The sequence below is a fragment of the Seriola aureovittata genome, chromosome 20 (assembly GCF_021018895.1).
Source record: "Seriola aureovittata isolate HTS-2021-v1 ecotype China chromosome 20, ASM2101889v1, whole genome shotgun sequence".
In the NCBI taxonomy this organism is placed as follows: domain Eukaryota; kingdom Metazoa; phylum Chordata; class Actinopteri; order Carangiformes; family Carangidae; genus Seriola; species Seriola aureovittata.
In genome coordinates this window covers 257,579-279,210 of record NC_079383.1, presented here as the reverse complement: position 1 = coordinate 279,210, position 21,632 = coordinate 257,579, and the positions used below count along the sequence as shown (strand labels likewise).

The 21,632-nt window shown below is 42.7% G+C and overlaps 1 protein-coding gene across 3 annotated transcripts; it reads right to left on the bottom strand.

The window, feature by feature from the left end:
- Positions 1 to 194: 194 nt before the first annotated feature.
- On the bottom strand, positions 195 to 21,425 carry abcd3a (ATP-binding cassette, sub-family D (ALD), member 3a). Of its 3 annotated transcripts, none has more exons than XM_056364635.1 (23): positions 21,266 to 21,425; positions 20,068 to 20,104; positions 19,884 to 19,985; positions 18,608 to 18,696; positions 17,386 to 17,455; positions 14,320 to 14,417; positions 13,656 to 13,779; positions 12,410 to 12,466; positions 11,987 to 12,129; positions 11,836 to 11,905; positions 11,306 to 11,375; positions 9,463 to 9,560; positions 9,145 to 9,236; positions 8,903 to 8,994; positions 8,725 to 8,797; positions 8,570 to 8,633; positions 7,650 to 7,727; positions 7,462 to 7,527; positions 5,254 to 5,343; positions 5,030 to 5,149; positions 3,852 to 3,956; positions 2,892 to 2,948; positions 195 to 1,911 (listed from the first exon to the last, which is right to left on the bottom strand). In XM_056364635.1, exons 1-23 carry the CDS (start codon positions 21,373 to 21,375, stop codon positions 1,834 to 1,836), a joined length of 1,983 nt encoding a protein of 660 aa, XP_056220610.1. In that variant the 5' UTR covers positions 21,376 to 21,425; the 3' UTR covers positions 195 to 1,833. The 3 variants fall into 3 exon arrangements, with proteins under 3 accessions (XP_056220610.1, XP_056220609.1, XP_056220611.1); XM_056364634.1 differs by lacking the exon at positions 17,386 to 17,455 and adding an exon at positions 15,861 to 15,930; XM_056364636.1 differs by lacking the exon at positions 17,386 to 17,455 and adding an exon at positions 15,861 to 15,930 and having other exon boundaries at positions 20,068 to 20,101; positions 21,266 to 21,423.
- Between the last annotated feature and the right edge of the window lie 207 nt (positions 21,426 to 21,632).

Genomic DNA, 21,632 nt, shown 5'->3' with positions numbered 1-21,632 from the left:
CAAACTAAGGACATTCAGTAACGACCTGATGTCCTGGCCTCATAGAAAATGAACCACCTCATTAAAATAACAAGTCCAGTGTGAAACGTCTGTGTGAAGGAGTCACTTTCACACAGACATCCTCATCTTCACCTTCATCACGCTCCTCCTCTTCCTCTCTCTCAGAAGACAGAATAAAGACGACTTTATGAAAACTCATTACTCCTACACTTTATTATTAATGCAGTATTATTACAAAACCATGGTACAGCTAGGCTCCTCTCCATCCTCACATACAGTTACAGTGTATTCAGTGTATTAGTGTGACAGAGACAGGGGGGTCATGGCAGAGGGGGGGTCTGATGTCGTACTGCGAGAAGCCATCATTGCACTTTAGAGCCACTGAGCTCCTGTTAAATCAAATTAACAATTATCAACAATTTTTCATCCAACACCCAGAAATATATTAAATCCAACAGAAATTCATTCATGGGAAATGCTAACTATCAGATTATAATATGAAAATAATAATAATTAATAATAATAATGAAACTTTGATGTTTTCTGAGTTTGGACCAATCATGTTACTTCATCTGAGCTAATCCACCAATCAGATTTCACTTCAGTTTCCTCACCTGAGCTGATCACAACAAACGCAGAGGAATAAACTGACTGACCCTCTTCACTGGCTCATTATTTATTCATGGTGTTTGATGATTGATCAGTGTTGATCAGTTAATGACTGTAGTTTAAACCAGATCAGAGTGAAGTTCATGTGAATATAGACCGAGCTGTGTCTCTAAGGTGGAGCAAGCTTACATCACTTCCTGTTTCCTCTGACAGTCCCCGCCCACTCTCAGCTCCTCCTCAGTGGTTTGGTCACATGACTGTTTATCAGAGAGACCAGGTCTAAGGTCCACCTGTCAGCTCCCACCACAGATCAATGACAGATTAACGTTATTGATACTCATCAAACATATTAGAGGAGGAATGTTTACGTACAGCGACTGGAGGGTCAGAGGTCGGTCTAACATCTGTCTCCTCTGAACCAGGTTGTTCACTTCCTGTTTGTCCTGGAGCTCCAGCAGCTGCTGTTGATTTCCTAGGTCCTTCATCTCGTTATTACTGATTAATTATCACGTTATCTAGAGATAAAGATCTGATGATGATGTGATGAAGACCATGATCTAATGGTCATTTTAATTTTAATTAAAGCCAGTTTTACCAGGAATGATTTCTGTTGTCTCTGCCATTCTGACGTTCTGATTTTGTGGTTGTGATGATTCATGACTCATATATATATATATAAAAAAAAAAAAAAAAAAAAAATATATATATATATATATATTTTTTTTTTTTTTTTGATGAAGAGTCAGGAAGGAACAGACAGAGGAACAAAGTCTTACCCACAGATCACTGTGATGTGATCATGTGATCACAGTTAATGCTCTGAACCATCACCTCATGTATATACTTACAGAGTATATACTGTAGTAATACTGCAGTATATACTACAGTACATACATCCATCCAGTTTACTGTGGAACATGGTTCCTCAGTCTCCTAGCCAGACTGAGCTACATTACAGCTGAGCTGACTCCAGCTGTTCACTTCACTCACTCGTCTCCAGTGTGTACAACACACCCAGATGTTGGCAACATAAATTACAGATGTTTTATAATCACACTGAACAAATTAATGGTTAGATCCTTTCCATAAAAAGAGAAACAAGGCTGAGAGTTACAAATGATTAAAAACATTATTCTCTAGGTTTAGCTATAACTTCTGTCTCGAGTGCAAAGAATCAATGGACTGGTTTCATCAGAGCAGTGCATTCTGGGATATCCTCAGCAGTTAGGAGCCGAACTCCACTGTCTCCTCTGTGATGGGCTTGAACTCGTATTTTCCTCTGCCGTCCATGTGGAGATAGTACTGCATGAGAGAAACACAAAGGTCAAGCTGATGAAACGATCAGTGAAACTGAACGAACACGGTCCAAAAAACGGAAAAATTACAAAATAAACTCATGTGTTTTTCCTTGATGTGATTAGAAATTGAAATCAGGAATTGAAATACCAGTGCGCAAATGATCTTTCTCAATTTTATGTTGATTTTTTTGGTGTGACCCAGAAAAACAGATAACAGTTTGTTTTGTTTCTTTCCATTTTTTGTTTCCCTTTTTCTAAATGGTAACCGGGAAACAAGCTGTTTCCTGATTTTGGTTTTCTCATTGAAATCGTGAACTCAGTTTAGGGCTGATCAGACTTTGTTTTTCAGGCTCTGAACTTCAGCACATTCAGTTTGAAATCAAATTATGGACACTTCATAAAAGTGTCAGGTGTCAGGAGGGTGTCACAGACCTGAAGCTGGTCGGACCTCAACCAAGATAACAGAGTGACACCAAGTAGTTTATCTGGTTCGGCAGGAGACTGTGACAGAGTGTATTATGGGTATGAGCTAACCAGATTCTGCAGCTGTGAGCAGGTCGTTCGTTAGTTAGTCAGTTAGTTAGTGAGGAGCGTCTCTGTACTGGGTTAGATTCTTCAGTGACCAGGTCACTTCTAGTTTTCACTCCAGCGTCACCTCTTTACTCCTCACACTGACACAAAACTACACCTCAATCTAAACGAGCTTGTCTGTGTGTAACCATGAAAAGACACACAGCTGCCTGAGAACCAGGTGTCCAGTTACTTCTGTTAACGAGCTCCGTCTCGCACACTGTTCTTCTGTTAACGAGTGTCATTATCGTCATTAAACGTACTGAAGCTCAGAGGCTGAAGAAGAAAACACTTTAGTAAAACCTGACCATTTCCCACATCTTCACCTGGTGTTGTTCTCTGTGGACAGACATGTTTTACTTGAGTGTGTGAACTGACATCCTGCAGTGAAGCAGTGGAACCATCTGTTCTTACCTTGTGGTGCTTCCACAGAGACTTTCTGTGGGACACTGTGAACAAGGTGATGCCCACCTGTCAATCAAAGAAAACACAGGTAGTACTGGATCCAGATCAACAGGAAGAGACCCTCATCTACATCAGACAGGTTATAACTGTGTTAACTTGAAGTACAACAAGGACTGTGACGGAGGAAACTTCTCCATCACACGGTCACCAGGCTGAACGGTGAACTCTAACATCTGATGAACAGCTTCATCATGAAATAATCATCTCTCACACACACACACACACACACACACACACACACACACACACACACACACACACACACACACACACACACACACACACACACACACACACACACACACACACACACACACACACACACACACACACTCTCTCTCTCTCTGAGGCATTCAAACACCAACAGCAACACGTGACATGCTAATCTGTATAGTTCAATTCATTAATGAGAAAATACTGTTCAACATGATTTCTTCTTTGACTAAGAGGAGGTGACGAGCTTGTGTTGTTGTATCTCTTGTGTTGTTGTATCTCCTGTTGTGTTGTTGATGTGTTGTTGTATCTCTTGTGTTGTTGTGTGTTGTTTTATCTCTTGTTGTGTTGTTGTATCTCTTGTGTTGTTGTATCTCTTGTGTTGTTGTATCTCCTGTTGTGTTGTTGATGTGTTGTTGTATCTCTTGTGTTGTTGTGTGTTGTTGTATCTCTTGTGTTGTTGTGTGTTGTTGTATCTCTTGTTGTGTTGTTTATGTGTTGTTGTATCTCTTGTGTTGTTGTGCGTTGTTGTATCTCTTGTTGTGTTGTTGATGTGTTGTTGTATCTTTTGTTGTGTTGTTGTGTGTTGTTTTATCTCTTGTTGTGTTGTTGTTGTTGTATCTCTTGTGTTGTTGTATCTCTTGTGTTGTTGTGCGTTGCTGTATCTCTTGTTGTGTTGTTGTTGTTGTATCGTACCGTCCTGCAGTGGCTGTAGATGTAATCCTCCACGTCTACACTCACTGCACTGGTGCACTCATCCAATATGGCAAACTGAGGTTTATGGTAGAACAGTCTGGCCATCTGCACAGCAACAGACACATCATCATCATCATCATCATCATCATCATCATCATCATCATCATCATCATCATCACCATCATCATCATCATCATCATCAACTAAAACTAGAATCATTAATGAAGGTCCAGTAATCTGTGACTGATGCAGGTTTTCTGACAGTTTAACAGATACAAAAGATCAATGGTCTCATGACTGAATGACCCCAACATCTTCATTAACATAAACAAACAAACAAACAAGTCTGGAAGCAGCACCAGGAACATGTGGATGACTGTTTGTCATTAGTTAATGAAATGTGTTTGTTTTCATTTCATCATGAGACAGAGGCCTGTTCAGACCTGGTGTTAACACCTGAACTTAGAGCTGACCACTGTGATGGGATCACCTGAGACAGATGTTGATACCAGGTCTAGACAGGAACAGACTCAGACCAGCAACCTGGTGAAGTGAATCACAGTTTGAACCTTTCACCTTTGGACTGAGAGCAAGCTCCTTATTAATGAGTCACCAGCAGACAGAACAGTTCAACCATCATCCTTCAGTCTCATATATTTAACTTTTAATTCAATGTTTCATTCTCATCCATCTCTAATGTTTTCGGTTTGACTTTAAATCTGATCACCTGATTGATCAGACTGATTTGATCTGATCTACAGATGAAGGCAGGAAGTTCATCTGTTCACATGTTGGATTTAAAGTCGTGTTGATGATCATCAGACATCATGAAGAGAAGCTGGGATTGGAGCAGCAGTGGGATTTGAACCCTCAACCACAGGACTGACAGACAGTTTACCACTGAGCTTCGTGAGAAGGTTCCTCTGTGGTCGAGGCCCAGGAGAGTTTGACACAGACTAAAAAATAACTTTTCATCTTCCAGAAACAGGGACATGTTGATGCTAATTAGACATTCAGCACAGAAACTGGTGATTCAGTCCTGGTCAGTCCGTCTCTGGAATCAGGAGCATCGACTGTTGTTGCAGATATCTGAAAATCAATCATGATCTTTTCTAAACTAACAGAATGACGTGTTGTCAGTGATGTGACTCTGAGGTGAGTGTGTGCTGCTTCCTTACAGCCATCCTCTGCTTCTCCCCTCCACTGAGGACGTCCATCCAGTCCTGGACTGAGTCCCAGCTGCCCTCTCTGTCCAGGATGTGACCCAGCTGAACGTTGTCCAGGTAATCCTTCAACACCTGGACACACACATACAGATGATGACTGTAATTAGAAACACACAGACAGCAGTGGAGGTGTGTGTGTGTGTGTGTGTGTGTGTGTGTGTGTGTGTGGTGTTCACCTGATCAGAGATGCCTTTCCTCCTCTGCTCTTCATAGGTGTCGGGGTAGATGACCTGGTCCCTCAGAGAGCCCAGAGTCATGTAGGGTCTCTGGACAGACACAGAACCAGAAGACTCAGCTCCTCCTCCATCAGTTTAATTCTCACAGTTTATTTTAAATCACTGAACTTTGATGTTTGAACAGAACTGAGATTTTAACCCTAAACATTCAGTACAAACACACTGTAAAACCTGTATCTGTAGTCATGGACACAGTGTCTGATTTCACTACGTTATGTCCTGATCCAGAATCTGGGTCTCATGAGTCATGGATCAGCTAACTTTACCTGAGCATAAACCGTGTTGCTGCTTATAACTATAACAACTATCATAACTAAAATAACTGCAGCTGGAACACATCTGGTGTGAGAGTCTGAGGTGTGAGAGTCTGAGGTGTGAGAGTCTGAGGTGTGAGAGTCTGAGGTGTGAGACTCTGAGGTGTGAGAGTCTGAAGTGTGAGAGTCTGAGGTGTGAGACTCTGAGGTGTGAGAGTCTGAGGTGTGAGACTCTGAGGCGTGAGACTCTGAGGCGTGAGACTCTGAGGCGTGAGACTCTGAGGCGTGAGAGTCTGAAGTGTGAGACTCTGAGGTGTGAGAGTCTGAGGTGTGAGACTCTGAGGCGTGAGACTCTGAGGCGTGAGACTCTGAGGCGTGAGACTCTGAGGCGTGAGACTCTGAGGTGTGAGAGTCTGAGGTGTGAGACTCTGAGGTGTGAGACTCTGAGGTGTGAGACTCTGAGGTGTGAGAGTCTGAGGTGTGAGACTCTGAGGTGTGAGACTCTGAGGTGTGAGACTCTGAGGTGTGAGACTCTGAGGTGTGAGAGTCTGAGGCGTGAGAGTCTGAGGCGTGAGAGTCTGAGGCGTGAGAGTCTGAGGCGTGAGAGTCTGAGGCGTGAGAGTCTGAGGCGTGAGACTCTGAGGTGTGAGACTCTGAAGTGTGAGAGTCTGAGGCGTGAGAGTCTGAGGCGTGAGAGTCTGAGGCGTGAGAGTCTGAGGCGTGAGAGTCTGAGGCGTGAGAGTCTGAGGCGTGAGAGTCTGAGGCGTGAGAGTCTGAGGCGTGAGAGTCTGAGGCGTGAGAGTCTGAGGCGTGAGACTCTGAGGCGTGAGACTCTGAGGTGTGAGAGTCTGAGGTGTGAGAGTCTGAGGTGTGAGACTCTGAAGTGTGAGAGTCTGAGGTGTGAGAGTCTGAGGTGTGAGAGTCTGAGGTGTGAGACTCTGAAGTGTGAGAGTCTGAGGTGTGAGAGTCTGAGGTGTGAGAGTCTGAGGTGTGAGAGTCTGAGGTGTGAGACTCTGAGGTGTGAGACTCTGAGGCGTGAGAGTCTGAGGCGTGAGAGTCTGAGGCGTGAGAGTCTGAGGCGTGAGAGTCTGAGGCGTGAGAGTCTGAGGCGTGAGAGTCTGAGGCGTGAGAGTCTGAGGTGTGAGAGTCTGAGGTGTGAGACTCTGAGGTGTGAGAGTCTGAGGCGTGAGAGTCTGAGGCGTGAGAGTCTGAGGCGTGAGACTCTGAAGTGTGAGAGTCTGAGGTGTGAGAGTCTGAGGTGTGAGAGTCTGAAGCGTGAGAGTCTGAGGTGTGAGAGTCTGAGGTGTGAGAGTCTGAGGTGTGAGACTCTGAAGTGTGAGAGTCTGAGGTGTGAGAGTCTGAGGCGTGAGAGTCTGAGGCGTGAGAGTCTGAGGCGTGAGACTCTGAAGCGTGAGAGTCTGAGGTGTGAGAGTCTGAGGTGTGAGAGTCTGAGGTGTGAGACTCTGAGGTGTGAGACTCTGAGGTGTGAGACTCTGAGGTGTGAGAGTCTGAGGCGTGAGAGTCTGAGGCGTGAGAGTCTGAGGCGTGAGAGTCTGAGGCGTGAGAGTCTGAGGCGTGAGACTCTGAGGCGTGAGAGTCTGAGGTGTGAGAGTCTGAGGTGTGAGACTCTGAGGTGTGAGAGTCTGAGGCGTGAGAGTCTGAGGCGTGAGAGTCTGAGGCGTGAGAGTCTGAGGCGTGAGAGTCTGAGGCGTGAGAGTCTGAGGTGTGAGACTCTGAGGTGTGAGAGTCTGAGGCGTGAGAGTCTGAAGCGTGAGAGTCTGAGGTGTGAGAGTCTGAGGCATGAGAGTCTGAAGCGTGAGAGTCTGAGGCATGAGAGTCTGAAGTGTGAGAGTCTGAGGTGTGAGTGAAGACGTGAGCTACAGAGGATGTTTACCTGTGGGACATAGAAGAGCTTCCCTCTCTCAGGTTTTGTCAGGCTTCCTCCAAACAGAGGCCACAGCTGTAAACACATGTGGAGTAACTTTATATTAATAAACAAACCAACATGTTCAAAATGTGTCTATTTACTGAACAAACTGGTTTAGCTTTGGTTCCCAGTTAGCTACAGTAACTGGTTCTCACCTCTCCCAGCACTCTGAACAGGGAGCTCTTTCCACAGCCGTTTGGTCCACACACAAGAACATTGGTACCAGACCGAACCTTCAGAACAGAGACACAATCACACAACATGACAGAGACACACCTGAACATACACCTGTAAAATCACACACACGTGTAAGAACGACCTGGTTTCTACATTTACACACATAGTCTGTGACTGTGGACTGATGAAGATGTGAACTCTTCATCCTCAGTCTCTCTGATGTTCCTCTTTATAAGTGTCTGAGCCTCTAAACCTCCAGTGTGGTTTCACTGACTGACTCCAGGGTCTGATTCATGAATGAGGCCTCCTCCATTTCCCGCTCATGAATTAGTTTTCATAAACACACAGTGTTACCTCACTTCCTGTGACATGTGAACACACAGTTCTCCACAGATCATTATCATCATTCTAAGTTTTATAATAATTTAACATTTGATAAACAGAGATAATTGTGTTTGTGTCTAATATCTTATTATTGATGGTGAGTCTGATATTTTAATATTGACTGATCTCAGTGTCGGAGCCTCTGGAGCCTCGTTAAGACTCTAGTCCCAGTAAATGAAGCTCAGAGTCTGATAACTCCTGCCTCCTGCAGCTTCTGTTTATATCATTAGTTGAGGTTCATACACTGTTTCAGCTGCACTCTGAATGTTTGAATGTGTGTTGTTAGTTCAGACAGATTGTGTTTGTTCCTTACTGTAACTTAGATAAAGATCTGATCAGGTTTTAAATAAATTCACACATAAACACAGATCGTTCTAAAGGGTCACTGACTTCTTGTCTCATTACCTGATAAAACAAACTGAACCAGATTTCAAACTAATTCATTGATTCAGTGAATCCCAGTTCACCTATCTCATAATAATGATGATGATGATGATGATGATGAGAGCTTTACCTCAAATGTGAGGTCTCTGATCAGGACGTCTCCATTGGGTGTAGCTAGTGGAGTGTGGTCAAACCTAAAAATACAAAATACAAAACATCAATCAACTGAGTTCAGAAAAATAAATTATATATTATATTAAAGTGTCCAATAAGAGCCTGACTTACTTGATGATGTTGTCTCTGTTGATAATTTGACCACTTCCAGGCACCAGGACGAGTTTCTCTGCAGCGTCCAACTCTGAGGCGAAGGAACAAACAGCTGCAGTTATTTAATATGAATATATATCTATATAGATAGATATATATATATATATACATATCTGTGATTAGGAGTCATGTGTACCCTTCTCCTGCTGGGAGACCATGGTGCGCTCATATTTCCCAGCATTCAGCTCTTTCAGGACTTTCATGAGTTCAGTGATGCGAGCCGTGAACCTGAGACAACATGAATCAGATGAAGATGTAATTGATCAGAACAGATCCTGGGTCAGTCTCATTCAGAGAGATGATATTATCAGTACCGGACAATGACAGCAGCTGTGAGGACAGGTAAAATGAGCAGTGTCAGTGTTTTACATCACTCACCCTGAGAGGCGGGTCATCTCTCGACCAGCCAGTACAATCCTGCCCAGGGCCTGGGACATTCTCAGCAGCATCCTCCCACTCTGGTAGTAGTCCTGCAAGATCCAGATCAGGTCACATGACTACAACCTCACAGCTCTGAAACAGGCTTCACACTGTTCCACATGTTTCTACCAGAAACCGTCAGTGTGTCTGTATTTAGAGACAGGGTCACTGGAATAAGAACCAGACGACCTGGTTGTGGACTGGTCTGACAGGTCGGTGTAATACATACAAGACCAGAGAGGTGTGTGTGTGTGTGTGTGTGTGTGTGTGTCTAACCTCCAGCAGCTCAGAGTGTGTGCTGTGCAGGTGTCGGGGGTGGGACAGGTTTAGGAATGGCCGGCTGACCACCAGGTAACCCACCACAGTGGCCAGGTCTGCAGAGAGAGAGCGAGAGAGAGACAGACAGAGAGAGAGCGAGAGAGTGAGACACAGAGAGAGAGAGAGAGAGGGAGAGAGAGACAGAGACATAGAAAGAGAGAGAGAGAGACAGAGAGAGAGGGAGAGACAGAGAGAGACAGAGAGAGAGAGAGGGAGGGAGAGACAGAGAGAGGGAGAGAGAGACAGAGACATAGAAAGAGACAGAGAGACAGAGAGAGAGAGAGAAAGAGAAAGACAGAGAGAGGGAGAGGGAGGGAGAGACAGAGAGAGACAGAGAGAGAGAGAGAGAGGGAGGGAGAGACAGAGAGAGGGAGAGAGAGAGGGGGAAAGAAGACACAACTTTATGACAGGAATCAGTATCAGAATTAACACCAAGTCCTGTTCCATATAATTATATTTAATTATGTATAATTAAAGGAAACTAAATCTAATTTATTTAAACTATGGATCCACATTTCGATTAAATGGAAAATATGAATCTGTGTGTTAGTTGGTGTCGAAAAAACAAAAAACTAATATTTATGTGTTTGTATGTTTATTTTATTTATTGTTTGTTGAAATGTTTACTTTTTTATACTTACTTTTAGTAAAGCAAATTAATACATTTAATCAGTGTTTCCTCTACATTGATTTGGCAGTGGCGGCCCTTTTTTTTCCTTCTTTTTTTTATTGTTGCAAATGCACCACCGCCACATCTCTCCACCTTCACAGCACAGCCTGTGTGATGATGAGCGCAACAGCGGGGGGAGGGGAGGGAGGGAGTGGGGGGGTGGTTGGGGGATCCTGTTGGAGTTAATTACTCGCGAGAGCGCGACCTTGAAAGTGACGTCACGTCAGGCACCAGGTGAGAGTCAGAGAAGTGTAGTCTTGAGGAATAAGGCAGCGAATTACCGGAGAAAAGGTAGACTTATTAGCCAACTCAGTGACGCTAACTTGGGTAAACTAATTGATAGCATTAAGCTAATATCTACACGTCATTATGTTTTAACTGCTGACTGCATTTTCAGATGAGCTTGTTCAGATACTTCTCTAAGAAGAGGAAGACAACAGATGAAGAAGACGCTAGTCAGGTAGCATCATAAGCCTTTTACTGACTCGGTAAGAAATAGTGTTTTAATGTTCACACTTGTAATCAGATGTGATGTGAGTGTAAATTATATAACCCTGTTAGCGTTACATTACTCACACTTTTAATGTAATCTTATTAGACAAGTAACATTAGACAGGGAGGAGTTGTTAAACAAAGGGGAGGAGATCAGCAGCAGGAGAGCTGGGTGAAGGTGCAGGGGAGAGAGATGAGCCTGGGTACAAACTTTGCCACTGACTCTACAGCCCCATCTAGCTGATCTATTTATTTAATGTTATTGTTTGATTTATTTTTTACTTTTTACATTTTCAACTGGTTAGAGTTGAAGTAACATTTATTTTTCACAAACCAAAGGTATTTATTTTTCTTGACATTGTTTATGGCTGAGATATATATTGTAAAAGTTCAATGGTAGCGATAAAAGCCATTTTCAACTGGACAGCCAATAAATAGGTTTTGAAAGTTAAATCTGCTGTCAACTGCTCATTTGGTCATTTGTGTATGCCCCCCCGCCCCCCCAACACACACACACACATACACACACACACCCAGAGAGCATGCCCCTCACTGCTGAAAAAAATCCTAGAGGAAACACTGCATTTCAACGATTTGACCAGAATATAGTTAATTAAATTAAGAAACATATCTTCTTACACTTGGCTATTATACTGTCCACAAACCCCATGGAGAAACGAAAGAAGATGAAGTTGTGTAGGTGATCCACCTGCAGAATGAAATAAATAAAGGAAAACACACAGTGATGAGGACAGACAATCTACACTGTCAGTGCATCTCTCACAAATATAAAATATAATATATTCTATAATATAATATAATATTCTATAATATAATACAATATAATATAATATAATAAAGTTCTGTTCCTTTCAGAATAAAACCTGATTTTTCTGTGGTTGTCATACAGCTGATGCAGCCAGATGTTGAACATCATGCGTCTCTGGTTTATAACCAATGACAACACTGATGCTCCAGTGCTTTAACTTCTCTCCCTGCTGCTGTGTCGTAGAGGACTACACCAGGACACTGTGACATCACTGGTGGGTGGGGTTACAGGTACCACAACACACTCCTGACTACACCCAGCAACAGCAGTCAGAGGTCAGAGGTCATAGGTGACAGAGGACCTGGTCATGGAGGCTAAACACTGTCAAACTGTGACTCGCCAGCTTTTTGAAGGTGGAGTGGATGGTCTGTTTCTCCCTCGTGTTCCCGTTGTAGAAGGCGATCTCCTCACTGAAGAGGAAGAAGACATACCCACATGTTACAGTGTTGCAGTTAACAGCGACACAGTCTGAGCTGCTGCAGGTGCGTTACCTGTTGGTGATGAGGCGGGAGTTGACGTAGCGGTACTCTCCCTCGTAGCGCTGCTCCGTCACTGTCATCTTTCCTATTGGCCTCCTCAGTCTGGTCAGGAACAGACCAGAGATCAGCAGGTAGGCCATCATGATGGCTGGGCCCTGGGGAGGGGGGTTAACACAATGACATCACTTCCTGTTTGTCACTATAGGATGTGTGTAGTAAAGACCGTGATTACATAAAACACATTTTCTCTCCTGTGCAGATTCAGTTTAAAAAGATGCAGGATGATGGTAAAATCTGAGGAAGAAGAAGAAGAAGAACAAGAAGGAGGAGGAGAAAGAGAAGGAGAAGACGACGACGAAGGAGGAGGAGGAAAAAGAGGAGAAGAAGTAGAAGAAGAAGAAGACGAAGAAGTCTGTGTTTCTGTGATCTTCTCACCTGAGCACCGATGGCACTTGTCAGCTTGAAGATGTACAGACCGATGTCCAACAGAGGCTGCAGGACAGAGGACACACAGCTGGAGATGATGCTGCTAGATAATAAAGTCAGTGAGGTCTATACAACAGAGGAGGACTTCAGATGACCCCGGGTCACCTCAGCTGGTCTGCTCTGAATCATCATGATGTATGAACAGACTCGTGTATCTGTGGGTAGACCTGGTTCAATGACCTCATGTAACCTCTCCCTCAGACCAAATGAGGATGTTTACATATCCATGTTTACACATGATGAAATACAACAACACAGCTCACCTGCTCTGTCTGGATCAAGTCTATGGATTCAGGTCTTTCTAAAACATCTGGGGCCAGCTGCACAAAACACCTTAAGTTAAGATTTCCTTAAAATAAAATACAAATAACATAAAAATAAAACAGAAATAATAAAATCTGTTGCAGAGAACATCCTTAAGTCTTCTCCCTAAGGATTCCTTAATATATTCACTTAAGTATTTAAGGTTTCTCTTGATCCAGTCTGATACTTAAGGAAACACTTAAAGTCATTAAACTGTAAAAGACCTTAGAGACCGAACTAAAGAGAAACCTTCAGGTTCCTCTGATCGTCTCTGAACTCAACATGTCTGAGTTCATGGTGAGAGATGAAGAGGAGGAACGTCCCAACAAGAGTTAGAACCTGATGGAGCCTCAACCAGAGGAATGCATTTATTGATTTTACTCTATAGATTTGATCAGCAGTTATTGATGAATTGATCATTCCACTTTCCTTCTTCTGTGAGACGATACAGGTGAGATGTTCACCGCTGTCACAAGCGCTCCTGCCAGCAAACAAACGGTCTCCGTGGAAACTGTAGAATTTTATCGCTGTAAAATCTCTTTCACTGCTGTAAAAATGTTTTCTTTAACAAAGGAAACCTTTTAACAGATTCTGTGCAACACCCTTAAATAAATCCCTCAGCTAAGAAGAAATTCAACCTTAAGTGTCAAGACTTAAGTAGAAAACTTAAGGTGTTTTTTGCAACTGGCCCCTGAACACACAGAGTCTATAAACGGTCTATGGAGGATCTATTTGTCCAGTCTTGGACTGACCCTCTACAGTCTGGCTGCAGTGAGTCATAGATCAGAGGTGACCTGATGGAGTGATGATCCTTCCTCTTTGATCTATGAGTCCTGGACTTCCTGATCCTGAACCGGATCAAGTCTCAGCTGACAGTATACACAGTCAGTACCTTGCTGAGGTTGGAGTACAGGTCCACCACACTGTTGCAGAACTTCTCCACATCCTGTGTCAGCAGCTGGTCTGCGTTGGCTATCCGGTTGTCCAGGTTCCCCATTTTGTAGAAGGTGAAACCTCTGCGGAGCCAGAACACAAGACTCAGAGACCAGGACCCACACAAGACCAGGTTCTACATGTGACAGTCAGAACCAGAGAATCCACAGCTATGACTGACTACATGAGCCATTTGTTTTCTGTACTTTTTTTCAATGCACCAGGCTGATTGTGTATTTTATATCTCAGGTCAGTTACACAGTCACAACACTAGCTGATTATTCTGCTTATCTATCGATTTGTTATTTATCTTTTTAATCAATTATTAAATCAAATAATAGTTTAAATGTCCACGTTTCCCAGAGTACTAATGTTGACCAACCACAGATCTTTGCAACCACATTAAACCAATAAAATCAGTATTAATCAGTATCTATAATTGTCTCATTTGCTGCTCAGGTGCCTGTTTGATAAATTATGATATAGATAAAATGACTTAATTTAAATTGAATCATTAAATACATTAAATGAAATGACTTTAAATTGAATTTACTTATTAATCACATTAAATTAAATCTGAGTGAGTGGTGGGACAGCAGCTGTGATTCTGCTGCAGTACTCACTGCAGGTACTGGTCGTATAAACTCTTTGTGAGCCTCTCTCGAAACCTCAGCTTCAACTCGTTCAGGCCCAACTTCAGGAAGTTGTTCACCAAGGCAATCTGCAACGAGCCGGTCACACAGAGACAAGTGTCAGCTCCCACTGTGAGATCTTCAGTCAGAGTCACAGTCAGACATAGTCAGTCAGTCACAGTCAGTCAGAATCACAGTCAGTCAGAGTCACAGTCAGTCAGAATCACAGTCAGTCACTCAGAGTCAGAAAGAGTCACAGTCAATCAGAGACACAGTCAGTCAGAGACACAGTCAGTCAGAGACACAGTCAGTCAGAGTCACAGTTAGACATAGTCAGAGTCAGTCATAGACAGTCAGTCAGAGTCAGAGTCAGTCAGAGACACAGTCAGTCAGAGACAGAAAGAGTCATAGTCAGTCAGAGACACAGTCAGTCAGAGACACAGTCAGTCAGAGACACAGTCAGTCAGAGACACAGTCAGTCAGAGACAGAAAGAGTCATAGTCAGTCAGAGACACAGTCAGTCAGAGACACAGTCAGTCAGAGACACAGTCAGTCAGAGATAGAAAGAGTCACAGTCAGTCAGAGACACAGTCAGTCAGATTCACAGTCGGTCAGAGACACAGTCAGTCAGTCAGAGTCAGTCAGAGACACAGTCAGTCAGAGATAGAAAGAGTCACAGTCAGTCAGAGACACAGTCAGTCAGATTCACAGTCGGTCAGAGTCACAGTCAGTCAGAGTCACAGTCAGTCAGTCAGAGTCAGTCAGAGACACAGTCAGTCAGAGTCACAGTTAGACATAGTCAGAGTCAGTCAGAGACACAGTCAGTCAGAGACAGAAAGAGTCACAGTCAGTCAGAGACACAGTCAGTCAGAGTCAGTAAGAGTCACAGTCAGTCAGAGACACAGTCAGTCAGAGACACAGTCAGTCAGTCAGACATAGTCAGAGTCAGTCAGAGTCAGACAGTAAGAGAGGACATGCTGATCCTTTGTTTTAGTAGAGTACAGGGAGTAAATGACATGCACATGCAGAATATAATTTAAAAGAGCAAAGAAAACTTCACCAGGCTGAAAACAATCTGTTTGTCTTATTGTCAACAAAACAATAATCAATTTATGTTATTAATGAGTTCGATATATTAGTCCTCTTTGCCACAGACCCCCCCCCCCCCCCCACACACACACACTGACATCAGGACATTCTGACACTATGAGTTATTGTCTTGTCTTTTGCTTTTGTTTACAATAGAAACAGAGTATTTCCAGCCATTAAACAGTGACAGACGTGTTAGCTCAGAACAATGATCATGTCAATGGTTCTACTGTATTTATAAATGCATGAAATGATTCGATGGATATTTAGTGTTACAGTAAATTAGTAAGTGTAATTATAAATGTCAGGTCTCCTCTGTACTCTTCAGAAACACTGAACTACAGACTTTACAGAGCACTATGTAAACAGATAAACATATGTAATAATCAAGACGACACTTCAAAAAGTGTTTCAAAAGGAAGAGTTAACAAAAACACACTTACAAGTGGCATGAATTTGATAAAGCTGAACAAGTAGATCTTGAAATCTTTAGTGGAGCGACCGATAATTGCACTGCAAACCACAACATGCAGAGAGATGAGCCAACATCACAGAAGGGGGGGTGGGGGGTTGGGGTCAGAGGGACAGATACTGAAGCTTCATCAATTCAATGTCCTGAGGAACCAATTCAACATCAACAACAGCATCTCACTGACAGGAATCAGACTGTGACAGTGGAGTCCAGAGAGTTAATACAAGGAACATTCAATTTATAGCTCTGACCCCGCCCCCCCCACCTGATGTCACTGCACAACCAACATTGTGTTGTAACTGAATTCAATAGAACAAACAGTGAATGCAGTGACAAGTTTAACTCCTAATAAAAGAATAAAATAAAGTCAGCTCTTAGTGAAACAACAGGAACGTTATAATCCAGAGAGAATCAAAGACACTGAGTTACTGATGAAGTTTCTACTTATGGACAAAACACAGAGTTCCTGTAGAGAACCAGACAAACTGAGTATTCACTGGCAGCAGCAGTTCCAGCTGTTAAAAATGTAAAGTTAAAAAGTACTTACTTTGGTACCACACTACAATAAGACTACACTTATAAAGGATTTATAAAGTGTAAACAGGCTAATAAACTAGTTATAAACCACTCATAAAGCCTTTATAAAAGGTAGTCTTATTGTGAAGAAACCATTACTTCCATTTTAAATGAACCATTGAACTGTCTGACGAACTAAAACGAATGCTTCTGTCAGATCACCAGGTTTGGACGTCGTCACTCGTTCATCAATAACTTAATTAATATCAGACGACCTGCTCTGCTCCATGTGACAACACGTCTCACTCACAAACATCTTCAACTGAAAAATCCCTGCAGCAAGCTGTCGGCCATGATGAAGATGATGATGAACACAAGATAAATTCTGCATTAACTTTGTCTTAATGACAGATTTTATATTCATTATATTGATATCATTAAATCATTCACACACTGACTGAGGCTTGATGTGTCCGCAGACCACTGATCTTCATCATCCTCGTCATCATCATCATCATCACCTGTGACCTCTATAATAACACCGTGAACAGTTTACGTTGCTGTTGAATTTAAATATACCATGATGCTGATATAAAACATTATGGCTTTAAATTGATGAATCCATCAGACACTGACCTGTGACTTTAAAGCTGATAATAATCCGACAGTCATAGAGTTTCCTCCCATCACTACTTTATCTGATTAATGTCTCATTATTTAATTAAACACCAAAGAGAAACTCCTGAAACATCACGCTCACTGACGTCAGAAGAAATGCACATTTATAAAGAGATAACATAAATTGAATGGAACTCCATGTTTTCCAGTGTTAATTGTTTTAATTTTGATTAATTTGAGCTCCTGTTAAAAGCCACAGGTCAGTGTGAAGCTGTGCAGGATGAAGAAGCCCGACAGAACACTCACACAGCCACGTTACAGTGTTAATGATTCATGGTGGTTCTCGGTGTTGGGACAGTTACCCCTGGTATGACTGATATGTAGGAATAAAAGTGCTTCTTGAACAGACTCATGTCTCTGCTTATTATACCACTGTGGAGAGTCAGAACAAAGTCATCAGTTCCTGCACACAATCAAACAGCAATGCATGATGGGACAGTCCATCTGTCACTGTAATGTCACTGAACAAGAAGAGAATGACATAATAATAATAATAATAATAATAATAACAGTTACTGCTCTATAAAAGGTCACAGTGTGACACTGGTGGTAGACTGAGTTAAAAATATATTTATTCTACATGAACTCATCTCTGAGCTAAAATCTGAAGTTGTAGCTTTTGGTCTTTATGGTCTGGAGTCACTTGACAGACATCATTAGTTGTTGACAGTGATGCTCTGTCTTCATGGTAAATGTAGTTCTGGAGACTCCTACTGTAGCAGGAACCTCAGAGGAGGTCTGAGGACTGACAGGTCATGAAACTCTACAGGTGAGTAGTTGAGCTCAAATGAAGGCCATGTAATAATGTAATATACTGAGGACTCATGGGTCTGAACCACAGACTGTAAATAAAGATGGATGTCACCCACAGGTTTCTGAAGCTCAGAGTGAGCTGCCTCACTGTTGCCAACTTGAAAACGTCTGACTCCGCCCCTAACTCCCAGCTAATCCAAAAATGGTCAAAGAGGAGGAGCGTGTGTGGAGAGCTGAGACTTTGGCTTGATTTGTGACAAGCATACGCTCACCCACGCCCTCAGTCCTCCATAACTTTAGTCCTTAATAAAATGTAAACAGGTGAGTTATAGAAACAGGTGTCATGAAGGAGGAAATTATCTCTAGAGACCAAAACAGTTTTTGTACCAGGCTGTAAAAATGTTTATTTCTGCTGTAAAGTTGGACATTTTAACATGGGAGTCTATGGGGACTGACTCACTGTTGGAGCCAGACTCTAGTGGTCATTAGAGGAACTGCAGCTTTTAGCTTTATGTTTCAGTCTGGAGGTTGGAGCTTGATTTAAATGCTGACAGGTGTCGCTAATCATATTGCAAGATGGTCTCTGTACTGTTTTACATCCAGTCCTGAGTCTGTCATTGTCCTCACACTCACACTGCTCACCTGTCAGTGAGGTGTGGACTTGTTCACATGTGGACATAAAGCACTAACAGAGCTGTCATGGCTGCAACAGGATAAAACACAAAACCCAAAATAAAACCTTCAACAGTCATGATGTAGACAGACTCTGACCTTTCAATCATGGTGCCGTTCTGGATCATCCACACGTCACAGTAGGTCCTGGCCACCAACATGGCGGCGATAAGGATAAGGTATCCGGTCTGTGATGATGACAACAAGTCCAGAGTCAGTCCAGCCTGTGCAACTCTGCACATCATAAGTCTCTTATCTCCTGCCCTTGACTCATATCTGCTGCACTGATCGGATAACACTGAAGAGAGGAGCCATGTGACTGTGACCTTGGCTTCTGGAGCCCATGAATCTGTGTCAAAGGGCCCCGCTCTCTGTGTCTAAGGGCCCCTCTTAATAACTCTTAATAAAATCAATTAAATGTTTATATGTTTTATGATCTGAACTATCTGCACAGACAAACAGGAACTGAACAGATGGAAGTTTAAAATCACTTAGTGAAACTTCCTGTGACATCACCTGCTGTATGCTGAGCGTCCTTACAACAGACTTTCTATGTTTGCTAAAAGCTTCTAACACAGTTTAAATTGGGAGACCCTCAGTGTGTCTTTAATTAATCAATAAGGTTGATATGATCAGACAATATTCTCTTATCACAGATATAAACCACAATCAGTTCAAGTGTTAGAAAGACTAAACTTTCCAGTCACTGAAGTTCACTCAACTCACTGTCATGTTGCTAAAACCAGTTAGAGACGACTTTAGTTTTGTGGTTTTTCCACTCATCTTCCAGACTCTGCTCAGCACAGTTCAACCAGTCTGTCCCTGCTCTGCTGACCTCTGACCTTTGACCAATCTTATCTATTCAGAGCTGCTGCTCACTGGATCCTTTTTGATTTTTACCCATCTGACACCAACAATCATGAAGCTCAGAGTCTCTGAGATCACATTAGTCCTCATTAACTGAAGCTCCTCACCTGGACCTGTTGCTGCCTTACACACACACACACACACACACACACGTCACCTCAACTTTATTACACTTTTTACATGTGTAGCTACAAACACTGTGCTGAGTCCTATTTGACAAAGAGGAAACACTAAAGCTGCTGCTACTCTGCTAATGAGCTGCTCTGGACCTTTAAAGATCTGCTCAGATACTCAGACTTAACGATTATAAGAATTTGTGTCTGATGATTTTACCACAAAAAGTTAAAATCAGTTGAATTACCTCATTAACATGCACATCTGCCCCCTCTTTACCCCTGAGATCTGTCTCACTGTCCTTCACTGATGAGGTTCAACCACTGAAAACATCTGGACCACAGCTGGAAGTATAAACATTAATTTTAAGAATATATTAACATCAGAGTCTTACCTCCTTGCAGAAGAGTTGAGGAACCATGATCCGCAGAATCCGGAGGATTCGGAGGAAGAAAACCTTGTCCACCACTGCTCTGTCTTTTCTGCTTCCATCTTTCTGTATGAATAGAAACAACACAGGTGATTCTACTGAACAAACTCTACTGACTCTACTGAACCTTTATGAGCCTCAGACTTACCTCAGTGTTCAGCGCTAGATCTGAGCCTCCTTTTCTACTGCAAAGAAAGAACATGAATCAAATCAGACAGATTATAAAACTCAATTAAAGACTGTGATTAATGGACTGTCCCTTTACAGAGCTTTACTTGTCTCACCTATTCCCTTTTATTCACGCCTTCACACAGCGCTTATAAAGCACTTCTCGATCACACACACTCACACACTGATGATACATCAGGGACAGTTCAGTATCCTGCCCTTTGAAATACAGAGGAGGAGCCGGGGATCGAACCACCGACCTTCTGATACGTGGACGACCTACTATACCTCCCGAATCCCAGTAATAAGACTGATACGTAAGACTTACATTAGATTATTAATGTGAGGATGTTCAAAGACGGACACAGATCATCCCCTCCTTCATGTCAGATGTCATTATATCTCATCAATAATAAAACTTTACAATGCAACAGTGATACCTTTAATGTCTTTGGTTGTGTTGGCCTATTGTGAACAATACTGCAAATCACCTTTATGGTAATATTGGTCTTTGCATGGATCTGCTGAAGTTCAGATAACAGATATTCCTCTTTTGCTCCACTGATGAAACAGAGACAGTGATGAATCTCCATGACAACAGTCACGGTTCTGTTAATACATTTGTTGAGTGAATAAATGTCCTGGCAGTGAAGATTTAAACACAGACAGATGATGAAAGTTTACTGTATATATTCCTGGTTATAATCATAAACAGGTCTCAGAGTTAATGATTTCTGTTTTCTCCTCTTTAAACGTATTTTTAAAGTATTTATTAACAGTTACTGACATGCTCTATAACACTTGTTCTTATGTTATAAGCAGTGCTGTTACAAGGGAGTGCTGTGTTACAAGTGACGACAGATTGAACTGATCATTTTAAACTGAATGTATTGATAAGAAGAGGCAGAAACTGTCAGAGTTTAAACCACCGACAGACTCGTTCACACTGACTCAGTCACACTGATCCGCCATCTTTCCTCGAAGCTCAGACCTTCGTTGATCGGAGACTGAACCGGGATTTTAGAGGGTCGGTGAAACGGCCCGGCGGCAGCAGCAGGTCGCTGTCACCTGTCAGACTGGGAGGTAGCAGCTGCTAATTAGCATCCTAACAGTCGTCACAGACTCACCTGAAGACCTGAGTTTTTACACCTTTTTTCTCCGTACTTCCGCCCACTTACCCGTCCTGCCGGGCCGTCCGTCGTCGGTGCTTCAGCAGGTATAAAACCAGTAAAACGCCACCTGCTATCGAGGAGTTCTTCGCAGTCACATATTTACTGAAGGCCGCCATGTTTCTGTCACAACGACCGGTTCAGTTTGTGGAGTCTGCTTCAGTTGACAGAGGCATTCTGGGAGTTCTTCTTCTTCTTCTTCTCACTCTTCTTTCTGCACAGCAGTTCATAGCCCCCCCTGGTGGACAGACGAGTACTCTCCAGTTTGTCGTTGTGAGTCGTTGTGTAACTGATTGATGCTGCACCTGGTGTGAATGTACAGATGATGTAGGAGAAAGTATTATTCAAATTTAATCAATTACTCCTCCATCTTTAT

Coding starts and splice junctions, on each gene's coding strand:
- abcd3a (XM_056364635.1), bottom strand. CDS start 21,375: ATGGCGGCCTTCAGTAAATATGTGACTGCGAAGAACTCCTCGATAGCA. Junction 18,697..19,883: donor CTCAACTCTTCTGCAAGGAG/GTAAGACTCTGA, acceptor TCATCATCACAG/ACCGGATACCTTATCCTTAT. Junction 7,528..7,649: donor TGTTCAGAGTGCTGGGAGAG/GTGAGAACCAGT, acceptor ATGTGTTTACAG/CTGTGGCCTCTGTTTGGAGG.